The following is a 27,500-nucleotide window of genomic DNA, read 5'->3' on the forward strand; positions in this document are numbered from 1 at the left end:
GCTAAATACCGCTCCGTATCACACGTGTATTATGTCTAGCAGTGAAGGGGTTAATTAGGTAGCTTGTAGAGAGCTTGCAGGGTTAATTTTAGCTTTAATGTAGAGATCAGCCTCCCACCTGACACATCACACCCCCTGATCCCTCCCAAACAGCTCTCTTCCCTCCCCCACACCACAATTGTCCCCGCCATCTTAAGTACTGGCAGAATGTCTGCCAGTACTAAAATTAAAGGTATTTAAAAAACAAACAAACATATGCTGATGTGTAGGATCCCCCTTAGCCCCCAACCTCCCTGATCCCCCCCCCCCCCTCCAACAGCTCTCTAACCCTCCCCTCTACCTTATTAGTAGCCATCTCGGGTACTGGCAGCTGTCTGCCAGTACCCAGTTTACTGAAAAAAATGCTTTTTTTTAAATTTTATTTATTTTTTCTGTAGTGTAGCTTCCCCCCCAAGACCAACCATCCCCTTCATCAGACCCTGGGAGCATTCCCTGAAAAACGTCACTAAATAAATCTATTTGATTATTAAGACCAGAGAGTGCTGTCAACTGCTTGCCATATCCTACTCCTTTTCTAGCACTCTGGCACTGGATGAACTGTTTGTGAGAGTGCACCTGACTCTTTGCCTATATAAATATATATATATATATATATATATATATATATATATATATATATATATATATATATATATATATATATATATATAGGAATATCTATTTAAAAATAGTTAGAACATATTCTGTTATGTGCAGAACATTTGAATGTGAAATATTTACAGTAAATACATAGTTAAAACCTTTATTAAATATGAATATTGCATAAACATGTTTTCATCTACTTGAATGCAAAGGGCTCCAATGCACTTTTATAAAGTATATGTCTATATATTTATACATATGTATTTATGTGTTTATATGTGTAAATATGTCTGTAAATACAAAGATGCACATATAAAAACATAAATACATATGTAAACACATAGAAACATATACATATATATATATATACCTATTTAGGCATGTCTATGTATTTATCTCTATGTTAAAGCCCCCCTGTCTGTCTTTTCTTTTCTAACACCAGAGACCTCATGTCTTTGAGCCTTTATAACTTTTTTTGTGCAATTTTGTAAAATAATTTTTTTTAGATGGTGTAAATGTATTTTTACATGTAATTTTGAAGTGTTTTGTGCAACTTTTTAGTCTAGCGTAACAGTTAACCTTAGCTCTGAGATTGCGCTAACCCAATGTGTGTTAAATTTAATTGCACTCAAGCAAACGCGTTTACTTTCAACTTGTAATACTCACACTGCTTCTGACACCTGCAGATGCGATAAACCCGATATTGCTTGCATGCAGCTATTAGCTCACCACTCGTAATCTGGCCCAAAAGGGGTTGAGGGACCTGGCCACAATTTGCTATCTTATGTACAGTAAATGACCTTGAGTGGAGGTTATGTAAATGGAAGTTGGGTTTGTGGTTGAATCTTGACTGAAAACTCGTAAACCTCATTTTTTTTTTTAAATTAGTCCAATTTGATCAAACACATTAGAATACCTAGAATGATTAATCTATGCCTACCAAGATGGGACCTGATTAATGGATATGAGCTCTTTTACTTACTGATTGATTACAGGTGTTTATAAAGAATAAAACACTTTAAGGCGGGAGCGGAGCCAACTGCTGAGCAGGAAGGTTGTGTCAGGAGTCAGCTCCGTACATTTTAGTGTAATATTGCTAACTTTCAGTTGAAAAATCAGCCTCAAAGTACTGGGAGGATCTCCTAAAATAGTAGGTAACTTCAACTACTAAGTACCCTGTCCAATTCGGCCGGATTGGGGCGGGAGGAGGGCCGTGTGAGAAATATCTCACTTTGAACAGGACTTTGCTCAGCTACGCCTACAGAGTAGACCTGATACCTTCTCATTCCGCTGAGCTCCGGAGGGCCGGGGACCCGCTCTTGAGCTACTGACATCACAGAGGAGCTGATTTACATTGCTGCAGGTAGCCGCGATGCTCTTCACTAAAACCGGCATCACCGGACCCATGTGGCTTGCGGTTACTGCCTAGACTGAACTCCACAACAGAAGAAGAACTCGGCGGTGCTTGGAGGGAGAACTACTCTTGCCTACATAAGAAGAACAGAACACCACTACTTAGGCTCGCACGCTGGGGTTTAGGGGTGGCAGAGTTCCACAAATTTATGGCATCGATCAGCGGCATGAACGGCCGCCATCTTAGACTTCAGGTCTAACAGGCCTGACCCACAAGTCCCTCCTAAACAGCCTGAGGTTTCAGCTCTGGAATACCGCTGCAGACCCATACAGCATGCAGCTCACTGGTGAGTCAGTACAGGGGCTCCGGTATAACCCGCTAGCTACCTGCATCATAACCAACCCTTCTAGCCTCAGGGTAAAAGCAGGCCCTACTTCTCCACCCCTCTAAACCCCTCTGCCCATTCACCAGTGTACATTTAGTAACCTCTTGGCACTGATAGGAACCTATATATTCTAAGGGCTCCAGCTGCAATAATTACCAGAATATCTGGACATTTCAAGGAGCTATAGAGGGATAATTTATAATTCGCCAGTCGCCTCTACAACCAGTCATACTAACACAGGATCTGCTCATTACAATCCCACTCCAGAGTACTTATAAACACATGCCGCTAAGGACAATAATTATCTCTGTGACTCAACTCTCCTGCCCTAGCAGACTCAGGTATAAAGAGCGTTTATAATAGCCTTAGCGGCCTAATTGTTCTCCCCCTGTTCAGTCACACTTGTTTTCCCAGACACAGAAGGTTTTTTCTGCGGCCTCCCGCACCCAGCTGGCTACTATGTGACATCCCCCTGAGGCAGCTTATATGTAATAGTTTACTGTGAGACACATCTCTAAAGCCCCATCCAACCTGCACTAGGTTCTAAGCAAGACGTGAAAGGCCCTAGCCCCGTCAGTTACTATTCTCTACGCTATACTGTGTGGATAGTCCTCACTCCTAAAAAGAAACCTCTGGTACAACATAACAGGATATCAGAGCCCCTACCAGATCCCACCTACATCTAACACAATGTTCCATGCTTTCAGGAGGAAGCAGAGGGGTCACTCTGCACCCAAGCATACAGTTTTGGATCACTTCCATCCATCTACCGATCAAACACAAACTTCTTCTGAGGAGGATAACCCAGATCAAGCCATAACACTAGAGACTCAAGTCCATAACACCCTAAAACACCACTCCGCAACTACCCCTCAGTATGACTTGATGTTTAACAATTTAGTAGAATCCATTAAGGCAATGCTGGCGTCTCATCATGATTCACTAACCAGAAAGTTTGAGAAGTCCCATGCTGACCTGAAAAGGGATATCTCCGCCATAGGGGAGCGCACTGACACATTAGAGCGCAAGCAAGAAGACCTCATCATAAAACATACTAATCTCTCAAGCTACTCCCAAAATCTGGCACTGCAAAATACAGATCTTGAGAGCAAACTGGCTGATCTGGAGGACAGGTCGCACCGCAACAATGTGCGCATTAGGGGAGTCCCAGAGCAGGTCCTACCTCAAGATCTAGGCAACTTCCTTCAAGAGTTTTTTGCAGCTGTTTTAGGAGCCATCACTGCCCCTGAATCACTGGTAGACAGAGCCCACAGAGCCTTAAGGCCTAGGTCACTGGTTGCAGTGAGGCTCAAGGATGTGGTAGTCCACCTGCACTTTTTTACATTCCGTGAGGATAAAGGATAAAGCCCTCCCGGATAAATTTTCCAGCCTTCAAGTCTTCCAGGACCTTTCACCCCACACCTTACAATTGAGGAGGAACTTCCAATTCTTCACAAAAGTTCTGAGAGGTAATAACATTAAATACAGGTGGGGCTTTCCTGTGAGACTCTTCATCACTAATGATGATCAACAGTTCATTGCCACCAATACCCAGCAAGCGAGAGACCTCCTTCAAAGATGAGATCTCCTTACCAGAATTGTCTTCTGCCCCAGAGGGGGCTCCCACCCCTAGACAGCTGAACTCCAGAGCTACAGAATGGCAACCAATACCTTAAAGAGTACCACAAAGTCAGAGGTCTCATTCTCTACCTATGAAAGTTTCTAACCCCCAGGAGTGAGGAGATCTGGACTTCCTTAGTTCCTCAAAATGTTACAGACACAGGGGTCATTTGAATGTGGCCCTTTCTCTCTCTCTCTCTCTCTCTCTCTCTCTCTCTCTCTTTTTTATATTATTATGAGCTATAGAGCTTGAACTGTCCAGTTTCAATCCTCCTCCAACTGGACCACAGATGAAGAAGCACTTGAAAGGACACGTGAGATTACAGTTTCATGAAATATATGTTTTGACTCATGTGTTCATGTGTATGTTGTGATTAGCATCCTTCTCCCCTCTCTTCCCCCTTTAAAAAAAAAAGGGGGGGAAGGATATTTTGGGAGGAGGGATATGTTCATAGGCTAATTAATGTGTGCTAGACTTAGCTACACTACTGGTTTCTACTCCCTCTGGGTGGTGGGCCATGGAGGTCGATTTCCCTTGGACAGCAAACTTATTCATGCTATAAGTCGTCCCTCTCCCATGGTTGGCCAGTCCTGCAGGGGGTGTGACCTAGCTGTTTATTGATATTGTCCCACCTTCTGTCCCTTGGCTACAATTGTTCAGTAGCAATCCTTAGAAGATTCAGTAAAGTCCACTTCACCAATCATTACTAAGATCTTTAGTACACTAGCTAAACATCTTCTAAGTTGTCACTAAGTACCCATTTCACTGACTAGCGTAAGGAACCTTAGGCCTAGATTTGGAGTTCGGCGGTAAAAGGGCTGTTAACGCTCCGCGGGTTTTTTTCTGGCCGCACCATAAATTTAACTCTGGTATCGAGAGTTCAAACAAATGCTGCGTTAGGCTCCAAAAAAGGAGCGTAGAGCATATTTACCGCAAATGCAACTCTCGATACCAGAGTTGCTTACGGACGCGGCCGGCATCAAAAACGTGCTCGTGCACGATTCTCCCATAGGAAACAATGGGGCAGTTTGAGCTGAAAAAAAACCTAACACCTGCAAAAAAGCAGCGTTCAGCTCTTAACGCAGCCCCATTGTTTCCTATGGGGAAACACTTCCTACGTCTGCACCTAACACTCTAACATGTACCCCGAGTCTAAACACCCCTAACCTTACACTTATTAACCCCTAATCTGCCGCCCCCGCTATCGCTGACCCCTGCATTACACTTTTAACCCCTAATCTGCCGCTCCGTAAACCGCCGCCACCTACGTTATCCCTATGTACCCCTAATCTGCTGCCCTAACATCGCCGACCCCTATGTTATATTTATTAACCCCTAATCTGCCCCCCACAACATCGCCGACACCTGCCTACACTTATTAACCCCTAATCTGCCGAGCGGACCTGAGCGCTACTATAATAAAGTTATTAACCCCTAATCCGCCTCACTAACCCTATCATAAATAGTATTAACCCCTAATCTGCCCTCCCTAACATCGCCGACACCTACCTTCAATTATTAACCCCTAATCTGCCGACCGGAGCTCACCGCTATTCTAATAAATGTATTAACCCCTAAAGCTAAGTCTAACCCTAACACTAACACCCCCCTAAGTTAAATATAATTTTTATCTAACGAAATAAATTAACTCTTATTAAATAAATAATTCCTATTTAAAGCTAAATACTTACCTGTAAAATACATCCTAATATAGCTACAATATAAATTATAATTATATTATAGCTATTTTAGGATTAATATTTATTTTACAGGCAACTTTGTAATTATTTTAACCAGGTACAATAGCTATTAAATAGTTAAGAACTATTTAATAGTTACCTAGTTAAAATAATAACAAATTTACCTGTAAAATAAATCCTAACCTAAGATATAATTAAACCTAACACTACCCTATCAATAAAATAATTAAATAAACTACCTACAATTACCTACAATTAAACACAATTGCTACAAATAAATAAAATTAAATAAACTATCTAAAGTACAAAAAATAAAAAAGAACTAAGTTACAGAAAATAATAAAATATTTACAAACATAAGAAAAATATTACAACAATTTTATTTTTTGTACTTTAGATAGTTTATTTAATTTTATTTATTTGTAGCAATTGTGTTTAATTAATTTATTGATAGTGTAGTGTTAGGTTAATTGTAGGTAATTGTAGGTAGTTTATTTAATAGCTATTGTACCTGGTTAAAATAATTACAAAGTTGCCTGTAAAATAAATATTAATCCTAAAATAGCTATAATATAATTATAATTTATATTGTAGCTATATTAGGATGTATTTTACAGGTAAGTATTTAGCTTTAAATAGGAATTATTTATTTAATAAGAGTTAATTTATTTCGTTAGATAAAAATTATATTTAACTTAGGGGGGTGTTAGTGTTAGGGTTAGACTTAGCTTTAGGGGTTAATACATTTATTAGAATAGCGGTGAGCTCCGGTCGGCAGATTAGGGGTTAATAATTGAAGGTAGGTGTCGGCGATGTTAGGGAGGGCAGATTAGGGGTTAATACTATTTATGATAGGGTTAGTGAGGCGGATTAGGGGTTAATAACTTTATTATAGTAGCGCTCAGGTCCGCTCGGCAGATTAGGGGTTAATAAGTGTAGGTAGGTGTCGGCGACGTTGAGGGGGGCAGATTAGGGGTTAATAAATATAACATAGGGGTCGGCGATGTTAGGGGTAGCAGATTAGGGGTACATAGGGATAACGTAGGTGGCGGCGATTTGCGGTCGGAAGATTAGGGGTTAATTATTTTAAGTAGCTTGCGGCGACGTTGTGGGGGGCAAGTTAGGGGTTAATAGATATAATACAGGGGTCGGCGGTGTTAGGGGCAGCAGATTAGGGGTACATAAGTATAACGTAGGTGGCGGTCGGCAGATTAGGGGTTAAAAATTTTAATCGAGTGGCGGCGATGTGGGGGGACCTCGGTTTAGGGGTACATAGGTAGTTTATGGGTGTTAGTGTACTTTAGGGTACAGTAGTTAAGAGCTTTATAAACCGGCGTTAGCCAGAAAGCTCTTAACTCCTGCTATTTTCAGGCGGCTGGAATCTTGTCGTTAGAGCTCTAACGCTCACTGCAGAAACGACTCTAAATACCGGCGTTAGGAAGATCCCATTGAAAAGATAGGCTACGCAAATGGCGTAGGGGGATCTGCGGTATGGAAAAGTCGCGGCTGTAAAGTGAGCGTTAGACCCTTTAATCACTGACTCCAAATACCAGCGGGCGGCCAAAACCAGCGTTAGGAGCCTCTAACGCTGGTTTTGACGGCTACCGCCGAACTCTAAATCTAGGCCTTAGAGTCCTCACAACTGGGCTGTGGTAGGCCTCTCCTGTTTTTTTGTTTTTTTGTTTGTTTTTATCCGCATTTCAATAGGCGGAAATCTTAAGAGATGGGCCTTCCGCCTTTCTCTTCCAGGGAGCCCACTGTGACCCACAATCGACAAGACCACCTTTTGATTAAAGTTGTTTATTGTTCTCAAATGTTACTGTGTGGACTTAACCCAGTGGGCTGATTTAGCCGCCGTGTCATGAGCCCTACAGATAGTACTGCGAATATGATTTATTTACTAGTTAGCCCTTTCATGCTCATGTTTTAATTACCTACATTTCTTATTTTCCTGCATTGTATAATGGTTCTTCCACACAGGTTTATTATGATGCTTTGCTCCATTTACTAAGGTTTATTATGATACTATTATGATACTATATTTATCCCCTGGACCACCTCGCCCCTAATTCAGCCATGGTCAAGGTAAAAGGGCCTCTTATTTATGACTGGTACAGGCTTACGACTCAAGGAACAGATCTTCGTCTCTGAGGCCCCTATGCTAACGTTCAGGATCCCAACCACTCCTGTGCCACACCCCATATATTCCACACTCACACAAATACTTTATTTGCTGTAGTCTTTAATTTCATATGCCGGTTTGCTTTGTAGCCCTTGTAGGGCCGTGCGTGCAGGCTGGCAACCCAGTAACAAAGAACTGATGAGGGAAGGGACTATTTATATTGCTCTTTCTCGCCCCCCACAAATCTAGCTGTGTCCTCTGGACTAACAGTCCCGAGGACACCCATTTCAAAAGTGACTTAACAGCACTTTTTCGCTTTTCTCCCTATACTCCTCTCCAGGCGTCTCTCCAAGATCAAGTTATAGGCTTGGACGCTTTTGGTCTGAGTTCCCACCTTCTCATATCCCTCCATTATTGCAGCATTGACTCTCTTACCCTTCCCTATCCCTCCTCCCTCTGATGGTACCCAAAGGTTTCCTTAGTCCCTACTACTAGGTATACCTGAACCAGAGGACTTGTTTCAACCCTTACCATGTTACACATAAAACTAGCTACTTTGAATGTGCAGGCCCTAAACTCCCTCACTAAACGCAGTTTACTTTTAAATTACCTGAAGTTCCATAAGATCCATATTGCGTTTTTACAGGAAACGCACTGGCTGGAGGGCTCCCGATTCTTCACAAACACCACATTCTTCCCAGTCTGTGAGTCTGCCCCATATTCAAAGAAAAAAAGAGGTATTGCGATTTTAATTCATAGGTATGTTTCGTGTGATGTCGACTTCATCGAAAGACCGTGAGGGTCACTTCCTAATCATTATAGGTAAATTCAATGATGTTGTGTGCACTCTTGTCTCCATATATGCCAACACCAAACAAGTTCCTTTTCTCAGGACCTTTCTGACACAATTAGAAAAAAATTAAGAGAGGCCACCTAATCCTGGGAGGGGATTTTAATGTGGTTTGGGACCCCTACCTTGACAAAAAGACCCCCAAAGACTGCCCTAGTGACCGCATCACAACCTCAACTTCCAATGTTTTTCGCAAGCTGATGTACCAATTCAACCTTTTTGATATTTGGTGATCACTTTCTCCAACCGAAAAAGATTATACCCACTTTTAAAAATATCAATGGTCATACTCTTGTATAGATTTCATACTATGTGACTCTTTGTTGCTAGATTCCTTCTTATACCCATGTATAAGTCCCTGTCCGTGGTCAGATCATGATGTGATGTGTGCAAAGTTTTTGCTGCTTAGTATCCCTGTAACGCGCCTGGGATGGAGACTACCTGACCATAGGTTCACCGATGTAGACGTACCTGAAATCTCTAGAGACATACTAGAGTTCTTCCAACTTAACGATACAGGGGACACTAGTGTAGAGGTCATGTTGGCGGCTTTTAAGACTTTTATGAGGGGCTATTTCATTAAAAAGGTTGCCCAAGCTAGACAAAGCTATAAACAGCCGATAGAAAAATTGTACTCAGATTTGAGAGATTTGGAGCAGGCCAATAAGCGGGCCCCTGATCATTCAAAGGCAAAGCAGGAAGGAAACATTCGAGATGAGATTAACAAGCGAGAAGGTTTAAGAGTCCAAACTAATTTGACTAAACTTAAACAATTGTTTTACTATAAGGGGAATAAAGCTGATAGATTACTAGCTACAAAACTTAGACTCAGAACTCAACAAAGACGAATTCCGTCCCTAAAAGTGAAAACCAGAGTAGTGTACTCGCCAAGGGACATTGGTGAGATGTTTGCAGCTTATTACAAGGACCTTTATAATCTCCGTAATTCTTCAGATACCCCCTTGCGGATAGTGACACTATCCAGCAATTTCTGAAAACTCTGGACCTACCACAACTTTCTCTTGACTCGGTCACTGACCTGGAGATGCCTTTCACTCTAGAAGAGGTTAAATTGGCATTGAAGTCCTTGAAGAGTCATAAAGCCCCTGGCCCAGATGGGTTCCCAGCTACCTTTTATAAAGCCTTCTCCCAAGAACTACTTCCTCTTCTGCTGAGGCTATTCAATGAAACTGCTAGATCGGGTTCCCTTTTGGGTGAGTTTCTAGAAGCCAGCATCCTAGCCATCCCTAAAGAAGGGAAAGATTTACAACTATGCGAGAGCTACAGGCCAATTTCTTTAATAAATGTTGCCAACAGATTAGCTACCCATTTCCCCTTAATAGTCCATCTAGACTAGGTGGGGTTTATTGGAGGCTGTCAGGGCCCTGACAATACGCACAGACTCCTTCATATTTTTATGGAGTCAGCTGACATGTCCACCCCCTCCTTGCCCTGTCCCTTGATGCCGAAAAGGCCTTTGACAGGGTGAGGTGGAACTATATGTTTCGGGTCTTGACGGCATTTGGCGTACCAGATTCTTTCTGCACTGCTGTTAGAACTCTTTATTGCAACCCCACGGCTGTCATCAAAGGTGTGGGATTTTGCTCCCCCAGGTTCTCGATCACCAATTAAACCCGAGAGGGCTGCCCCCTTTCCCCGACTCTCTTTGCCCTAGCTATAGAGCCTCTGGCTGCAGTGATCATAAGATCTGAAAATATTCAGGGACTTATCCTCCATGACACAGACCATTGGCCCTTTTCGCGGATGACCTCACTGTCTTCTTGACGGATCCCTTAACCACTCTTCCTCCCCTTTTGGATTTACGCAGACGATTTGGTACTCTCTACTATTAAAAGATCAATGTTTCGAAAACAGAGGCTTACACTATTGGTATCCCACCCCTGGAACTGCAGCAATTGTGGAGAACTTTCTCTTTCAAGTGGTCGACCAAGGGCCTCAAACATCTAGGTGTTAACTTATCACACGACAAATCCATTACTCTCTCCAGCAACTATTATCCACTTCTCAATTCAATAGGCCAACACCTAGGTTCCAAAAGGTACAAGGAAATCTCATGGTTGGGCAGAGTGGTCGCCATTAAAATGATGCTCTTACCTAAACTAATTTATCTGTTTCGCTCTCTACCTATTCCAGTCCCAAAAACTACCATTTTAAAATTCCAAACTATTTTCAACTCATATATCTGGAAGGGTACAAGACCTAGAGTGGCAGCCCACATTCTACAAACCTCGGTAGAGAGGGGAGGCGTGGGAATGCCAAATATCAGAGCCTATTACAAAGCAGCTATGCTTTTGCATGCCTCTGCCTGGGGTTGTAGTCAGCCCAGGGCTAGATGGCGTGATTTAAAACAGGCCTCTTTACCGGCATATGTTCAATTAGAAGACCTCCTATGGATGCCCATGCATTGTGCAGGCAGACCTACGGTTTCAAATCACCATATCAGAGGTTGCCAGGAGGTCTGGCTTAAATTGAGACATCACTTTTCTATCTCCCCACACCCGTCCCCGATTCATTCAGTAGCAGGACTTTTGCATGGCATGCTAAATGTACACCTAGTAACTTGGAAATCCTTACCCCTGACTAGGACATCTGACTTTTACCTAGATGAGCTTCCTCTTTCTCTTACAGACCTGACCAATACATATATGATCCCTCGTAAGCTCCATTTTGACCTGCTCAGACTGAACTCCCTCATGAGAGCATGGGGCTTCCTGGAAGGAAGGCCTTGCAAACTCACCCCTTGGGAGAATAGATTTATCTTGGGTTCCCAGAGGATTAAACCACTTACGTTTAACTAACAAATCCTTACTCAAAACCCCCAACTTGTAAAGACTACCCACATCACCTCCTGGGAGAAGGAGTGGAGACAAAAGTTCACCCCCACGCAGTGGCTTCAAGCAATTTCTATTACTAAATCAGCTGTTCATTGTGTGACTATGTACAAGCTTTTTTAAAAGCTATTAACCAGATGGCACTTGGTCCCTACTAAATTGCAGAAAATTTACCCTAATCACTCACCACTCTGCTGGAGAGACTGTGGAGAGCCGGGGGCCCCTCTCCATATTTGGTGGACCTGCCCATATTACGTCCCTCCTGGGATAAAACCCGCCAGCTGTGCTCCCATCTAGGCCTTCCCCCTCCCTCCCAGCCGAGCACAGCACTCTTGCACCTGGGCATCTCGACCCTCCCTAAGTACCAACAATCCCTCTTAGTCTATGTCCTCATCTCCGCCAAACTCCTGATTGCGAGAAATTGGAAAAAGTTGAAATACCCCTAAGTGGCAGGGAGTGGTTGATAATCTCAATTACCTTAAGAAAATGGAGGAGGGAATCTTTAGAACCAACAACTAGACATCCATGTACTGCCTTATTTCTGGGGGCCATGGGAATTCCAACCGCATCTCTCCCCCAATGGTTCTCAACCGGTCTGATTAGAGGCATCAACCACTAGAAATACTCTGACAGGGGATACCTGTACTGTGAGTTTTCTCCTAAGCTGCCTCCTCCTTTTCCTTTCCCCTCCTCCTTCCCCAACCCCCCCCCTCCTTTCTCCTTTTGGCCTTGATGCTGCAATATAATCTGGAGAGACCTTCTCCTGGAGCTGTCCCATCTTAGTGAGCCCCGACATTTGTCTTGGGCATGCTAGCGACCAACCCTAATCATCCTATGCCCCACAGAGGTTTAGCTCCCCAGCTCTCATGCCCTAACTTCCATTTCCATTACAGGAGTTGCCTGGAGTTCTTAGGGGCTTATCTGAGCCCTTGCACTGTTCAATTGAACTTATTTGTTTTAATTCTGTTTTACTAAGTTTGAAGTATGCCAAAAATTAAAAATGAGGTAGTATATATATGAGTACTTGCAGGGATCTGGACATTGATCTAAAGTCGTCCACAGGATTATAGTATGTCAAGGATAGCTATTTTTATGCTGTATTAGTAGTAGCCATTACGAGCTGCATCCTTAATGCTATATGTTAGTAAACTACGTGACCTGTATAACTTTTCAACTGTACTTGTAAACCGATGACCCTTGCTGTACTAAGTTGCACTGTATACCTTTTTATTTCCTCAATAAAAAAATGTTATTTAGGGGGGCGTGTCTAACTAGCAACAGAGATGGCTGCTATTTTTTATGGCTGAGCAGAAGAGTTTATAAATCCGCTATTTATTACTCAGAAGATTGGTGATCTTGGACACTACTTGGCATTAAAGGAGAGTCAGAGATTCACTGAACAGATCACATACTTTCTTGAGAGAGATTTCAGCCCGGAACACCTTAATTGATGAAGTGCGTAGCGGAGGTCCTTTAGTGGCCTAGGCCTTCATTTCGCCCTCCCTATATTCCTATGGACCTATGATTAACAGCTAGATGCGCTGTATAACTTTTACATATCTATACCAGTGAACCGTCAGACACAGCAAACATTACAAATCTCACTAGATAATGGAACCGAGATATGTGTCTCTTTTGGAGGAGGTAGAATTTATATTCCAAGACTTCCTTTTAGGTCTTACAGAGACCCTGCATTTTGAATGGGGGAGCGCCTGCAACAACGTGTCATTGAAACTGCTTAACCCAGAGGAAAAATCAACCTTACAAGTGGATTCCCACTGCATTAAACCGGAGGTCGATGAAAGCATACACCAGGCGGAATATGCAGCGACAATCCCACAGGGCACTAGAAACTACATAACGTTGCATGACACTGATGTCAGTTGTGCACAGGGGAACGGAGCCGCTAAGCTGAACCGTGGGATTATAACTCGGACTTCACTTACCAATCAGCCCAGCTCCAAGATCCCAGGCCTGAGATGCGGACACAACAGGAGGAGAGATCGTCTGGTGGAGGCGCTGTTCACTCAGAGCCTGAGCCCGAAGATGATGGGAGCTGGTACAGGCGGGGGGACGCAGCTCACCCGCGGTGATCTATTAGGTCCCATCTCAAAGCAGCAGCTGCACGACTTGGAGGGAGCTCTCTCCACACTATATGAACCAGAGGTCAGGGTCGCATCCATACTGGCGAGGTATCTAAGTGAACTTTTAGATATGTCCCTGTGTCCCAGATCAGGAGTGGGGTAACACGTTATCCAGCGGGATAGGAGTCAAGTAAACACTTGGGGACAACTTGCTATTGACTCCCACACCTCGGGACATGTTGTTTTTTTAGACTTATGTCTCCAATTCATTTCTCCCCACCACTATGTCTCAGAGCTCTTTGCTGGTCATGCAAGCTGGCACCTGTAAGGGGAATGTTCATTATGTTACAAGAGAGAGCTAAGTGTACCTTCATTTAAATAACTTGCCTAGTCTGTACTAATTTATTGGTCATATCTGTCACCTACCATTCTGTATTGCTGATATTCTCTATGTTATTCATACTGGCTATAGGACAGGTAAAGGGGTCAACACCATACATTTTCTTTACCATGCTCCTATATGATTCGGTCTTTTACCCTTACTGGTAGATGATGAATATATCGCAGGGAAGCTTTAATGAGCAACCTTACATATACCAATGCCCACTGAGTTAAAATTTCAAACCCTGGGATTTCATTACAAGCTCCTTATATCTCAAACATGTAAAAATATTGCAAAAATACTTTGGTGATCTATTTGGGCAAGACTGATATTGTAGTTAGCTATTAGTGTGTGCAATATTTTTTCTTTTTTTTCTTCTCTGTTTTAATTTCTATTTTTTTATATGTGCAGCCGCCTCTCTTATTTCTTCAGTCCTCCTTCAAACGTGTATATAACTGTGCATGTCCTCAAAACTTCATTGGATCAAGGGTTATTGTTTTGATCTTTCACATACACACTAATTAGATGTATACCCTCTTTTGACATAAGTAAATATCTGGCCTATAGGTAGATATTGGATGGTTCCCTATTTTAAGGTTGGGCCATATGCATTTCTATTGCAAATAAGTTGTTGCAGATTACCCTCTACTGCTTTGATTTTTTTTTAAAACCTATATGATTGTGAATACCTAACTGAACTGCACCTACAGTTCTTTCCAGTCTCATATATAATGGTTACTTCTAAAGTTTATAAATTTATTTTCATGTTTGATATGTTGACGGTTGATAAGTTTTAGGGCCCATAAGTGGCCTAATAATACTATAAACCTCCTTCTATAGATCCTAATGATTCCATGAGTGGTCCAAAAGTGGCCCCATCTGTTTGGAGGAGATAAAAAAAAAAAACTGAGGGTCCAAGTTATATATGGTATACGTATACATTACCTTATTGTAATATAGAGTGCTAAATGTATAACCTTATATGTATCTCCTGTACCATTACGTGTATGCATCTTTTACCCTCAATAAAAATTAAATTAAAAAAAAAAAAAAAATGTTATTTAAAAAAAAAAAAAATACTTTAAGGCAAAAAAGCTTTTCACAAAGCCCACATATTAATTTCACTTTACACACATTCTTAATTTTGTCTTTCCCAGTAGGCCCTAGATGCTTGTCCAGTTGACCACATGAGTCCCATGGTCCAGTTGGCCATTCCTGTAGTAGAGGATTGGCATATATCAGCCACACTGATGTAAACAAATGCAACTCATAAGTGATCACAATCCCGTTGCAAGAAATGTAATAATCATCCCCGAAACCAACAGATAACAATTAACTGTTTTCATTAAAAGATGTAAAATTAATTTTACGGTAGCATCACAGTTTTTGCTTCCTGTCTTTTATACCTATCTTGATTAGGGATGGGCGAATGTTTTGCAACACTCCAAAAATGAAAATAATTTTAACACGTTCGTTTGTTTCAAACTTTGAATGTTTGTACAACATTCTAACATTCGTTTAATGTTATAGTATTTCTAATGCTTTCTTTAAATGTAATATTCAAATTATGCAATATTAGAAATAGAAACATTCAAATTTATATATTTGTATCTACTATGTATCAATTGACTAAATTCCCTACCACATGAACTATTGAACTTCTGAACAGTATTTGCTAAATCGAATGTTACATTCGAAATTTCGATTACGGACATTCAATCTAATTATGAACATTCAAATTCAAAGTGACATTCGAAAACTGGAAAAAGCATTTGATTATAGAATTTTAAGAATATTCATCCTTATCAACATTCGATTATGTCAATCGAATTTCTACAATAACATTTGTTCTAACATTCAAATTCAAATATAAATACATTTGCCCACCCCTAATCTTGCTCTGGTGTAAAGTGATTACATTAGGTGCAAGGCAGTCTGAAACACAGCACAAAAGGATCAGTATGTAATACATAATATGTTACAATGGTCTAACATTTGTATTTATGTTATATTAGTACCTGTATTTTTCTCACTTTGGGTAAATAAGGTGATCACCTGCTCCCTGCAGCCTACACAAAATAATAAACTCTAACTGCACCTACAATAAACCCTAACTGCCCTGATCCCCATTGTAATAATTAACCTTAACTTCCCAGGCTCTGTTACCACTATGAACGCTAACTGCAACTTCCCCCAGGTAAGATGGTGCTCACCAGATCTCCCCATCAATTCCAGGTTTCATCCAACTTTATTAATCCCTGTGGCAACTAATTCCCAGCCTCTATTATACCTGACCTCACTAACAGCAACTGTTATCTGAGGTCTCATTAATTGCAGCTGTCCCTAACCCAATTACAACTATATATGTGCCTTATAATCAGTTATTTTCTGCATCTAAACCCCCCCCAAATGAACTATAACCTTGCACCCAAGGGGCCCCCTAAAAAATCCACCTAATGCAACCATCCCCTGGCACCAAAGTCCTCTGTAGTACATAAGGGCCCCTTAAACTAAAGGGACCCCAAAATACCTATTGAAAAATAATCTTTCTTCATTTTGTTGCCCCACCTTAATCCTGGTTACTGAATTGTCTACCTTCAGCTTCTTATAGTCACAGCATCGAGGATCCCTTGCGATTCTATTCCTCGCCAGGTCTGTGCTTGTCTGGTTATATTCCTTTTCATTGGATTTTTTCTGTAGTCCTAAAAAGGCATTTAACAGATGATCATTGCAAATAGCTGTATGAAAATTTTGCTGTAACTAAATAGTATCTATCCTCATTTGTTTCTATAATTTTTATTCTGTCTCAGTAAAATTACTGCTGCTACTGAGCTGCTTTTATCAGTAATACCATATAATATATCAGATCTTACTATTTTATCTTTACAGAAAGGACAGATATATCGGAGTCTGAGAACAGGGAGCTGTCTACAAGAGACAAAGGTAACAGGTTACATTTGCTTGTCACTTATACAGCTGTGTCACTGCCTGAGATATTATTATTATTTATTTGTAGGCCACCAGCAGAATTGTGTGTATAATGTTGGATATCTCATTTTACTGATCTTGTAGGAGTCATGGTGAAGTGTTTATATATTTCGCTTTTCTGTCATAGAAGTTTTTTTAAACAACTACTTAGAATAATGATCACCTGATAGTTTTGCATTAGGAGACAAAGCAAGAGGACCAGTTGTGACATTAGTATGGTCTTGTAGACAGTACCATTATGATAGCCAAGGGCTGCTTAGCCAGTAAATGTGTGAGAGAGATATATACGCATATATACTGTATTTCTCCTGGGATCAGCTGTCTTGTTCAGGAAGACTAACATAGGGACTGTGACAAGACTTAATCCTGGAGTCCAGCTAAGGAAGGTATATAACTGAGGTGGGGTATAAAGCACAACTAAATTAACCCCAGTGTGTAACTGATTTCATGTAGGGGACTCTAGTGATTATTTGCCCCTGTGCACAATATAGAAAAAGACAATAATATAATAAGTAATCGAGAAGAGTTCTTTGGAGACATATTATAGTGAGCGCTACTTGTCTGTTATGAAGCCAGTCATACACTAACACATTCACTAGTCATCATCCTTGGCTTATTTATAAAGAAAACTGTAGAACTACACAATGTTATCACCATCTTGTCATTCACACCCAGTGTATCAAAACACAAGGACACTAAAGCATGTGAATTTGCAATACGATCTGCGTAAGGAAAATACATTTTGGTTCTATTACCGTTAGCAACCAGTCAAAATCAATAGTTTTGTTTTATTATTAGTTTTCATGATATCTCCTCAGTGCCTATTATTAGGGGTGTAACTAGAGATCAGTGGGCCTCATGTCTAAGAAAATGGTGAGGGCCCCCCCATTTCTTATCCTTTCTAGCAGTTTACAATCAACCAAAACTGAGTTGACACCACACGGGTGCAAGCGGAGCTGGTTCTCTGTGACTGTGAGTCATCCTCCCCCCTTGGTTATTCCACACCAAAGAAAATGCAGCCTTCCTGTACAAATATGGTGGCAGATTTTTCTGTACAGTAACATTGTGTGCTACCATATTTATAAAGGCAGTTTTATTCACTTTCCTTACACTGTGTGATCTAATTTACAGGGGGTTTATGGAGAGACCAGACATAATGCCTGTGTAACATGGACCCATCCAGCATCCCCTGTAGCAATGCCACTAGAAACTACAGGGCCAGATGGTCCCTCTAGAGTTATGGGCCTAATCTGAGCTGAGACCTCCGAGACCCCTGTATTTACACCCCTGCCTATTATAATTAATTTATGGTTAATTCACAAATGAAAAAGGAGACATCTGTATACATTGGGGCCTATTTATCAAATGTCTGTTGGACCTGATCCAACATTGTGGATCATTTCCGACAGACATCGTTGAATGTGGAGAGCAATACGCTCTCCGCATTCAGCATTGCACCAGCAGCTCTTGTGAACTGCTGGTGCAATGCCGCCCCCTGCCACTAGCAGGGGGGTGTCAATCAACCTGATCGTATTCGATCGGGCTGATTTGTGGCGGGTTCTGTCCGCCGCCTCAGAGCAGGTGGACAGGTTATGGAGCAGCGGTCTTTAGACCTCTGTTTCATAACTGCTGTTTCTGGCGAGTCTGAAGGCTCGCCAGAAACACGGCCCTTCAAGCTCCATCCGGAGCTTGATAAATGAACCCCATTGTCTGAAAGTGTCAAACAGGATATTTCGTTTTGCAGGTACTGGTGCCTTATACACTGTAGGATGTTTTGCTTTCTGTTTCTACTACATATGTGAAGAGTATGGTGCGATAGCAGCTGACAAATATCAGCAAGAGGGACTTCCATACATCTAAGCCTTAAACAGATAATCACAACATGAGTTGTTTTATATTTACAATTATTATTATTTTTTTATTTGTAAAGCACCAACATAATCTGCACTACCCTTAGCATGAGGTGCATGATGACAAAAAGTAAACAATAAGGGACAGATTATGAGTGGAGTGATATTTAGCACTCCCTCTCGTGTACTAACTGCACTAGAAGTACGTTTTTTGCAATCGTCAGGTAGTGCTCGTTTTACAATTTTAAAAGTTATAGATTGCGCGCAAAAAAGATGAAATTAGAAAATTGCTAGCAACTTGATAGTACAGCAACAAACCGGAGATTAGTGCTCGTGAAGACCGGGGCTCTGCCAAGGTCCCCCAAAATCAATAGTACAAACAGTCTTGTCCACAGCACTGTTTATTCAAATTATCTTTATTTTCTGTTAAGTTACAGACATAAAATAGCGACGTTTCGAGTGTTGCCACTCTTACTCATGCTAGTTACATTGTGTCACTCTACACAAATTTAAAATCCTCAGTTTCGCGCCAACCACTCCACTTAGTGGCTCTGCTGCCATCTACTGACCATCAAAGTTATGACACTTTAAAAACATTACAAAATTAAAAAAAATGTAACTATGTACTTAAATTTGATTGCCTATATAACATGTTCTCACTCAATTCGAATTTATGCTGGCCTATTCATATAAAATTCATATGATAGGTAAGCTGATTACCTTACCGGGCGAGTATACAAATGGAGGAGCGGTTTCCATGGCAACGGTAACAACAACTATGGTAGCAGCAGGAGGACCGGAACCCGAAGAACCAATAGGAACCATGAACGAGGAGCACTACCGGAAGGAGATATGACAACGTCACAAGTCGAATCGGATGACTCCTCCCCTTTAGATTCCAGCAACGAAGGTCTCGGCACAGAGGTGGGAGGAAACACCGCAAGAGGCAGAGGCCGGGGCAGAGGTGGCCCGAGGAGATCAAGCAGACGAGGGAGACAATTCCACCATTAACAACGGAGGCGGAAGGGAGTAAAGTAAAGGAGGATACTCCAATTGAAAAACGGACTGAGCTGAACGAAGGGGTAAGACCTGAACTGTCAACTATACTAAACATATCTGGAAAAGAACTCTTTTTGCCCCTATACCAATACTATTTTTTTTGAATTGAATAAAGATCTGCAGAGGTTCTTTAGGAATATTAAATAAAAAATGTGGTTTCATGAGAATAAGCATATAGAATTTGGAACTAAGAGTGTTGAAACTGATTTTAAATTGAAAGATTTGTCTTTAAGAAATAAAAGCATGTTTAATCCACCTTCTAATAATTACAGTGTTAACACATTCATAAAGTTGGTATGTAATGATATAGAGGAATTAAAAACTAAAAATGAAAGGAGAAATTTAAAAAGACAACATAAGAACAAAACTGCAGGTTTTAATTTAACAAAAGGTGAATATAAGGCTATTAAAGATCTGAAAGGAAAATCTAGGGAGCTTACTATCAAAAAAGCGGATAAGGGCGGAGCTACCATAGTGTTAGATAGAACATACTACATTAATGAAATAGAGAACCAACTTATGGATGAGACAACATACCAGAAATTAAATTACAATCCTGTAAATAGAATCCAGAAAGAAAATGAATTAACACTAAATAAAGCCTTTGAAAATAGGGTGATAGATGAGAAATTAAGGGAATATTTGTTTAATAAAGAGCCTAAGAACCCAATTTTTTATACTGTACCCAAGGTACATAAGAATCTGGCTAGACCACCAGGGAGGCCCATAGTCTCCAGTGTTAATTCCGCTTTAACTAATATCTCAATATTTTTAGATAAAGTATTACAGCCAGAGGTAACACAAATATCATCATATTTGAAGGATACAGGAGATTTTATGAATAAAGCTAAGGATCTATGCTTAGAATCAGACACATTTTTACTTTATACCATGGATGTAAAAAGCCTCTACACGGCTATTAAGCACGAGACAGGGATTGGTATAGTTAAAAAGGTGTGTAAAGTGAATAAGAAATGTTCAGACCTACAAGTTGAATTTATCGAGGATTTATTGAGGCTTATCCTCTATTGGAACCATTTCTTATTCCAAGATGATTGGTATATCCAAGTGAAAGGGACAGCTATGGGGACCAACGTTGCCCCATCATATGCCAACCTGTTTATGAATGAGATAGAAGAAAGAATAGTGTATGAAAATGAGAAATTCCGACTATATGGAGCCACCTGGTGGCGTTTCATAGACGACGTGTTTGGCATATGGTGGGGCAGCGTTGAGTCCCTTATAGAATTTGTTAATGAGATTAATAGAGCAGTAAAAGGACTAGAATTTTCAATAGAGTGGAGCAAGGAGTCAGTAACCTTTTTGGACACTAGAGTAATGAAAGAGGGAAATAAGTTAATATTTGATCTGTATAATAAAGATACGGACAGAAATACATTACTGAGCTACAACAGCTTTCATCCAAGAGGGCTAGTGAACTCCTTACCCAAGAGCCAACTGTTAAGGGTGGATAGAATTGTAACAAACCCTGAGACTAAGCAAATAAGAATGAAAGAAATGCAGAAAAAAATCTTGGAGGATATCCAAGTACACTAATTGATAAACATACTAGTAGTATGAGGACCAGAGAACAAAGGACAAGAGAAAGGGCTCAAGAAGATAAGTTGATTCTAGTCACACAGTTTAATTCTAACAGTGAAGAGATTAAACGTATTGTGAAGAGACACTGGCATATATTAAAAGAGTGTAACAAGGAAATGGATATTTTTAAAAATCCACCATTAATGGCTTAAAAAAGAGTAAAAAACTTAAGAGATCAACTCACTAGTACAGATGTAGGGCCTAAGAAACAGGAAAGACAGACATTCTTAGGTAAAAAAAGTAAAGGGTCATTCCCATGTCTAGGATGTATGAGTTGTCATTCCATAATTAAAGGCAAATATTTTTTCCACCCTAGAAATGGGAAGAAATATGAGATAAGAGAACACTATACATGTGAGTCAAGGTATGTTATCTATCTCATAAATTGTGCCTGTTCCCTGATCTATATAGGGGAAACTACCCGTATGGTCAGGGACAGGATATGCCAGCATCGCTCCAACATACGTTGTAAAAATCTTGAAGCCCCAGTGTCCCATCATTTCTTAAAATGTGGGCACCAGATAAGCCAATTAAGATGGCAAGTAATAGACAGTGTGGGTCCACAGAGAAATTATAGTAATAGAGAAAAAATATTGAAACAAAAAGAAATGTACTGGATATTTGAACTAGGGAGTATGGAACTCAATGGGCTCAATAGAGACTTTGATTGGTCAATTTTTCTGTAAAAATCTTTTTTGTAAAAATTCCATTGTAAAATTAATTTTGGAAAAACTATGCTGATATTATTAACACATTGTAAATATATTTACTGCTTCAATGAAATTTACATTCTAATAGTCTGAATTAATGTGTCAGTAATCATGAAATGACTAATCTTGTAAATGCTATCATATGAATTTTATATGAATAGGCCAGCATAAATTCGAATTGAGTGAGAACATGTTATATAGGCAATCAAATTTAAGTACATAGTTACATTTTTTGTAATTTTGTAATGTTTTTAAAGTATCAAAACTTTGATGGTCAGTAGATGGCAGCAGAGCCACTAAGTGGAGTGGTTGGCGCGAAACTGAGGATTTTAAATTTGTGTAGAGTGACACAATGTAAATAGCATGAGTAAGAGTGGCAACACTCGAAACGTCGCTATTTTATGTCTGTAACTTAACAGAAAATAAAGATAATTTGAGTAAACAGTGCTGTGGACAAGACTGTTTGTACTATAGAAAAGTGCTAGTAGGATAACATATTCCATCATAGAAGTCAATAGAGGAAAGAAATTGGAAAAAAACACCCTACTCACGTGCAAACATGATTGCATATTCTCCAACATGAAAATATGAATATTTCACCTTCCAATGTCCTTCACATAACAGAATATGTTCTATTTGTTTTCTACATATAGCTGATGGTATTTTGGTACTATATATATATATATATATATATATATATATATATATATATATATATATTATATATATATATACACAATTATATATAGGTATAGACATATATATGTATATATATATATATATATATATATATATATATATATACATATATGAATCTGTATATAGCTATACCTATATATTATTATCAGTTATTTGTAGAGCGACAAAAGGTTCCGCAGCGCTAAAGACATGGGTCTAATATGCAAGGTGACAATTATGCGAGACAAATGGATAGAGGGTCCTGCCAAGAGTTTCACTGTTGTAAATTATCTCTCTTGAAAGTGATCTACCAAGCAGCTAGGCTCATATGCTTACATGCTCAGGGGGTTTGCTTTAAAGTTTGAAAACTAGAAGAGAGTCTTGTAGAGCGAGGCAGAGAGTTCTACAAAATAGGGGCCAGTTTGGAGGTCTTGTTGATGGGAATGTGAGGAGGTAACAAGAGAGGAGGAAAGAAGGAGGTCATGAGCAGAGCGAAGGGAACGGGAGGGCGAGTATCTGGAGACGAGGTCAGAGATATAGGTGGTAGCAGTGTTAACGAGAGCTTTAAAAGCTAGAGTTAGGATTTTATGTTTTATTCTGGAGGTTAGAGAAAGCCAGTGAAGGGACTGGCAGAGTGGTGTAGCAAATTAGGAGCAACGTGTAAGGAAGATCATATATATATATATATATATATATATATATATATATATATATATATATATATATATATATATATATATATACAGTATATATGAATATCTATTTAAAATACCTAGAGGACATATTCTATTATGTATTGGCAAGAATCCATATTCATCCATAGTCTTGATAAAGGTCCCTCCAGGCCAAAACGCGTAGACAGACCCTTATTCAACATACCAGCCTGACAAACGGTGAGCACATTTCCATTTACGAGCTTTATTCTAGTAGCAGACTTCTGGCTGTATTTTTTGTTTCTTTTTAGGTTTCCGGATCCAAAATTCCCCTTGATTCTCTACTACGGATCAGCCTCCAACATTTGGATTTGTTCAGAACTTTCTGTTCTCCTTATTTGGCATTTTTTGCCATTTCATATTTTTTATTTTGCATTTGCATTTTTATAACATATTTTCAACATTTTTAATACCTTTCTTTAATTGTCTCATTATGCTCTGAGTCGTTTTTATTGCTGCAGCAATTACCACGTTTTAATACATGTTATAATACATTCATATGTTATTACATTTTTATATGCTGTGTTATATTATTGTATGCTATTACATTCCAATACGTTCTACTACATACAAAATGTGTATATGAGATATATGAGATTAATTCTGCATTTTATCCAATAAAGGGTTAGGATTGAACCATTGTATAACTAGTTGTATTTTTATCAGAAATCTGCCAAGATTGATATTCTCTAATGTTCATTATTAGATTAAGAGACATTACACTTTTTAGACATCACACATTCTTCTTCTTTGACTTTCTACTTCTAAACTCAGCACTTATTAGTCACTCTTTCTTATAATATTTCATGTTTGTTAACACATGTAGTGAACTACAATAGACAGTGTTGCATTTTTTACATTGCTACACAAGTAGCCTTAAGGCACTCTTTTTCTTCCCTTCTTCTTATATGTTATTATTATTTTTTTTTTATACAAGTAGCCATCATAGGCCCCTATTTATCAAAGGTCTGGCGGACCTGATCCAACAGTGCGGATCAGGTCCGCCAGACCACGCTGAATGCGGAGAGCAACACGCTCTCCGTATTCAGCATTGCACCAGCAGCTCTTGCGAGCTGCTGGTGCAACGCCGCCCCCTGCAGACTCGCGGCCAAAGGGCCACAAGCAGGGGGTGTCAATCAACCCAATCGTACTCGTTCGGGTTGAATTACGGCGATCTCTGTCCGCCTGCTCAGAGCAGACGGACAGCGTTATGGAGCAACGGTCTTTAGACCGCTGCTTCATAACTGCTGTTTCTGGCGAGTTTGAAGACTCGCCAGAAACACGGGCCCTCAAGCTCCATCCGGAGCTTGATAAATGGGCCCCATAATGTATTCACAAACCACTCATTATTTCTAGCACACTGTACATGATCGCACACAGTGGAGCTTTTATGATTTATTTCTCTACTGCTTATAAAATTTGGTTTTGTACCTCATGTCAACTTTTTGTTTAATAAATTTCTCAAGCACGTGCTCTTACTTATAATTGAACATCACTGTTGTAATTGAATATAACTGATATCATTTCTGCATCTTGCAACTGCGCATGGTCAGACACATTTCTAGGCATTGTATGCATGTTCTATATAAACTTGCATGTATAATACATTTCTACGCCACACTTAAGCCACTCTTCTTATGAAGACGGCGCTCCTACTTGGCACTTTGTATATCTTATTAGGAACGATTGTGTTGGGCTATCGTTCACCTCCAGTGAGCCTGTGCGGTCTTGTCACGAGGCTCAGAACACTATTTGTCAAGATTCCAGTAACACTGGAGAAGTGTGTACATACTTAGCACTCAACAACACTAAATTTTAATTTCAAAGTCGACATAAGGTAATTATCCCCGAAATAAGGGGTACAACTTAACTTTTAATATATAAAAAATAAAATTACACACATAAAAACACAATGGAGCTGCAGTGACGCAGTATTGGAATAAATGTATTGCTACTATTCCCCCGATGGAGTAAAATGTTATAGATTCCTAGTCATATAAGGTTAATTTGATGAGATAAGTACTATAATGTCAGGGTAGCATATAGGAGATAAAGTAAGTTGTGATTGATATACTTTGTGGTAATTATTTATTAGTATTTTTTTAATACTCACCGATACCAATTACCGATACTTTTTTATGTAATATGACAGTTTACCTAGCACAATACAGACTAATGATTTAAGATAGCTTCTTTATAATTGTGAACTGTAACTCAAAAGATATTTTGAAATAATTAAACAGTTTTATTTGATTGTTGTCACAAATTTCACAGAACATGTTTATAAATAAAAATATTACAATAAATATATTGATAACAACAATAAATAACAGCTGCAGCAGTTGGGGCTAAAAAGCTACAATTTAAAGGGTTGATTACTGGATGCAATTGGGTTGTAGGGTGCCTATATAACATCAATCTGACATTTGTATTTAATAAAAAGTAATGTAATTTAATTCTGAAAAAATAACACTGGGGAAGGAGTATCCCAGTAAACCCCTTTGAGAAAAATGGAGCATTTGCATTCTACTGACTCAACAGAAAATAGGGCTGGTCTTCATATTTTTCCAGGGCTGCTTTTTATTCCTAGTCCAGCCCTGGCTAAGGATGTTCCTCAGAGTACAGTATGTTTTGAGCACAATTGTTCAAGCTAAGAACTAGCAGTATAACAGGCAATCTAGCCATTACAATAATTTTTAAAAAGTTAGTGGCAAGTTCTTATTATAAAACAGAAGCATCTCTGCATGTTCAGCTATAAGTCTGTTTCTGCTATCAGTAAGGATGTTTGATGCTAAGCTGAACAGTCTTTCACTTTTCAAACTACTTGCATGGGTCAGAAAGATATTTTTGGGCCATTTTAGCCAGAGCTGGAAATCTCAGTTAATTAACTGCTCAGTACTTCAGGGGTTTGTCTGAATGAGGTACAGTGATCTCTCCCAGAGAGGCTTCCAGCTGTATAGTAGCAGCTTTTGGAGCACTCCTCTAAAACGTATAATAATACAAATAACAGAAATTTGTATTGGCAGAACAGAAGTGAACAATTTTTAGTTAAAGGGCCATGATACCCAAATGTTGAAACACTTGAAAGTGATGCAGCATAGCTGTAAAAAGCTGACTAGAAAATATCACCTGAACATCTCTATGAAAAAAGAAAGCTATTTTACCTCAAAAATTCCTCAGTAGCCACATCCCATTGTAAAGGACTTCTAAGCAGCAAATCAGTATGTCTGTCCCGGGACAGCTAAGGGAGTGAGCTTACGTGCACACTCATCTTATTTCCCTATTCAATTTAAGGAAGTTTACTATGAAATCTCATGAGAGTTAAGTGAAATCTCATAAGATCACAGTAAAAGCATCCATGACCTCAGCACTGTTGATGCTGATTGGCTGCTGTTCATTTCTTCATTTTTTTTTTTTTTTTTTACCTGCAGCTGGGCAGCAGCTGAGTATAACTTTTTACACAGAACTTACTCTGCTGAGCTGAGGAGATTGTGAGGTAAAATATCTTCCATTTTTATATAGAGATTCTCAGGTGATATTTTCCTGTCAGCTTTTTACAGTTATACTGCATCAGTTTCAATTGATTTAGCATATGAGTATTATGTCCCTTTAAGTCTTTACACCAGCTTAAAATGAAATGGGAAAATGTAATTTTTTAAAAACGCAAGAAGATGGGGTATGGGTAGGAAGTGTAGGTATCGGTTTAAGTATCGGTGCAATTGCATGAGTACAAGTACTCATGTAAATAATTGGTATCGGCACCAATACCGATACTAGTATCGGTATCGGTGCAACCCTACTAGTAAGTAGCAACTTGTTGTAGATACACTCTGTTATTTATCCTAAATATGTTGCGATTCATAAGGGGTTAATATGAAAGGTGATAGAACAGACTTGACATGTATCTC

General features: G+C 39.7%; 1 protein-coding gene across 2 annotated transcripts in view; it reads left to right on the top strand.

The window, feature by feature from the left end:
* The window catches only part of LOC128642025 (uncharacterized), a 135,691-nt gene that overhangs the window by 72,195 nt on the left and 35,996 nt on the right, over positions 1-27,500 (top strand). For both annotated transcript variants that reach the window (XM_053694665.1, XM_053694666.1), the window contains exon 8: positions 16,882-16,935. In XM_053694665.1, coding sequence (XP_053550640.1) covers positions 16,882-16,935 — 54 coding nt within the window. The remainder of the gene's footprint in view (positions 1-16,881; positions 16,936-27,500) is intronic.

This window comes from Bombina bombina, chromosome 11 (genome assembly GCF_027579735.1).
Source record: "Bombina bombina isolate aBomBom1 chromosome 11, aBomBom1.pri, whole genome shotgun sequence".
In the NCBI taxonomy this organism is placed as follows: domain Eukaryota; kingdom Metazoa; phylum Chordata; class Amphibia; order Anura; family Bombinatoridae; genus Bombina; species Bombina bombina.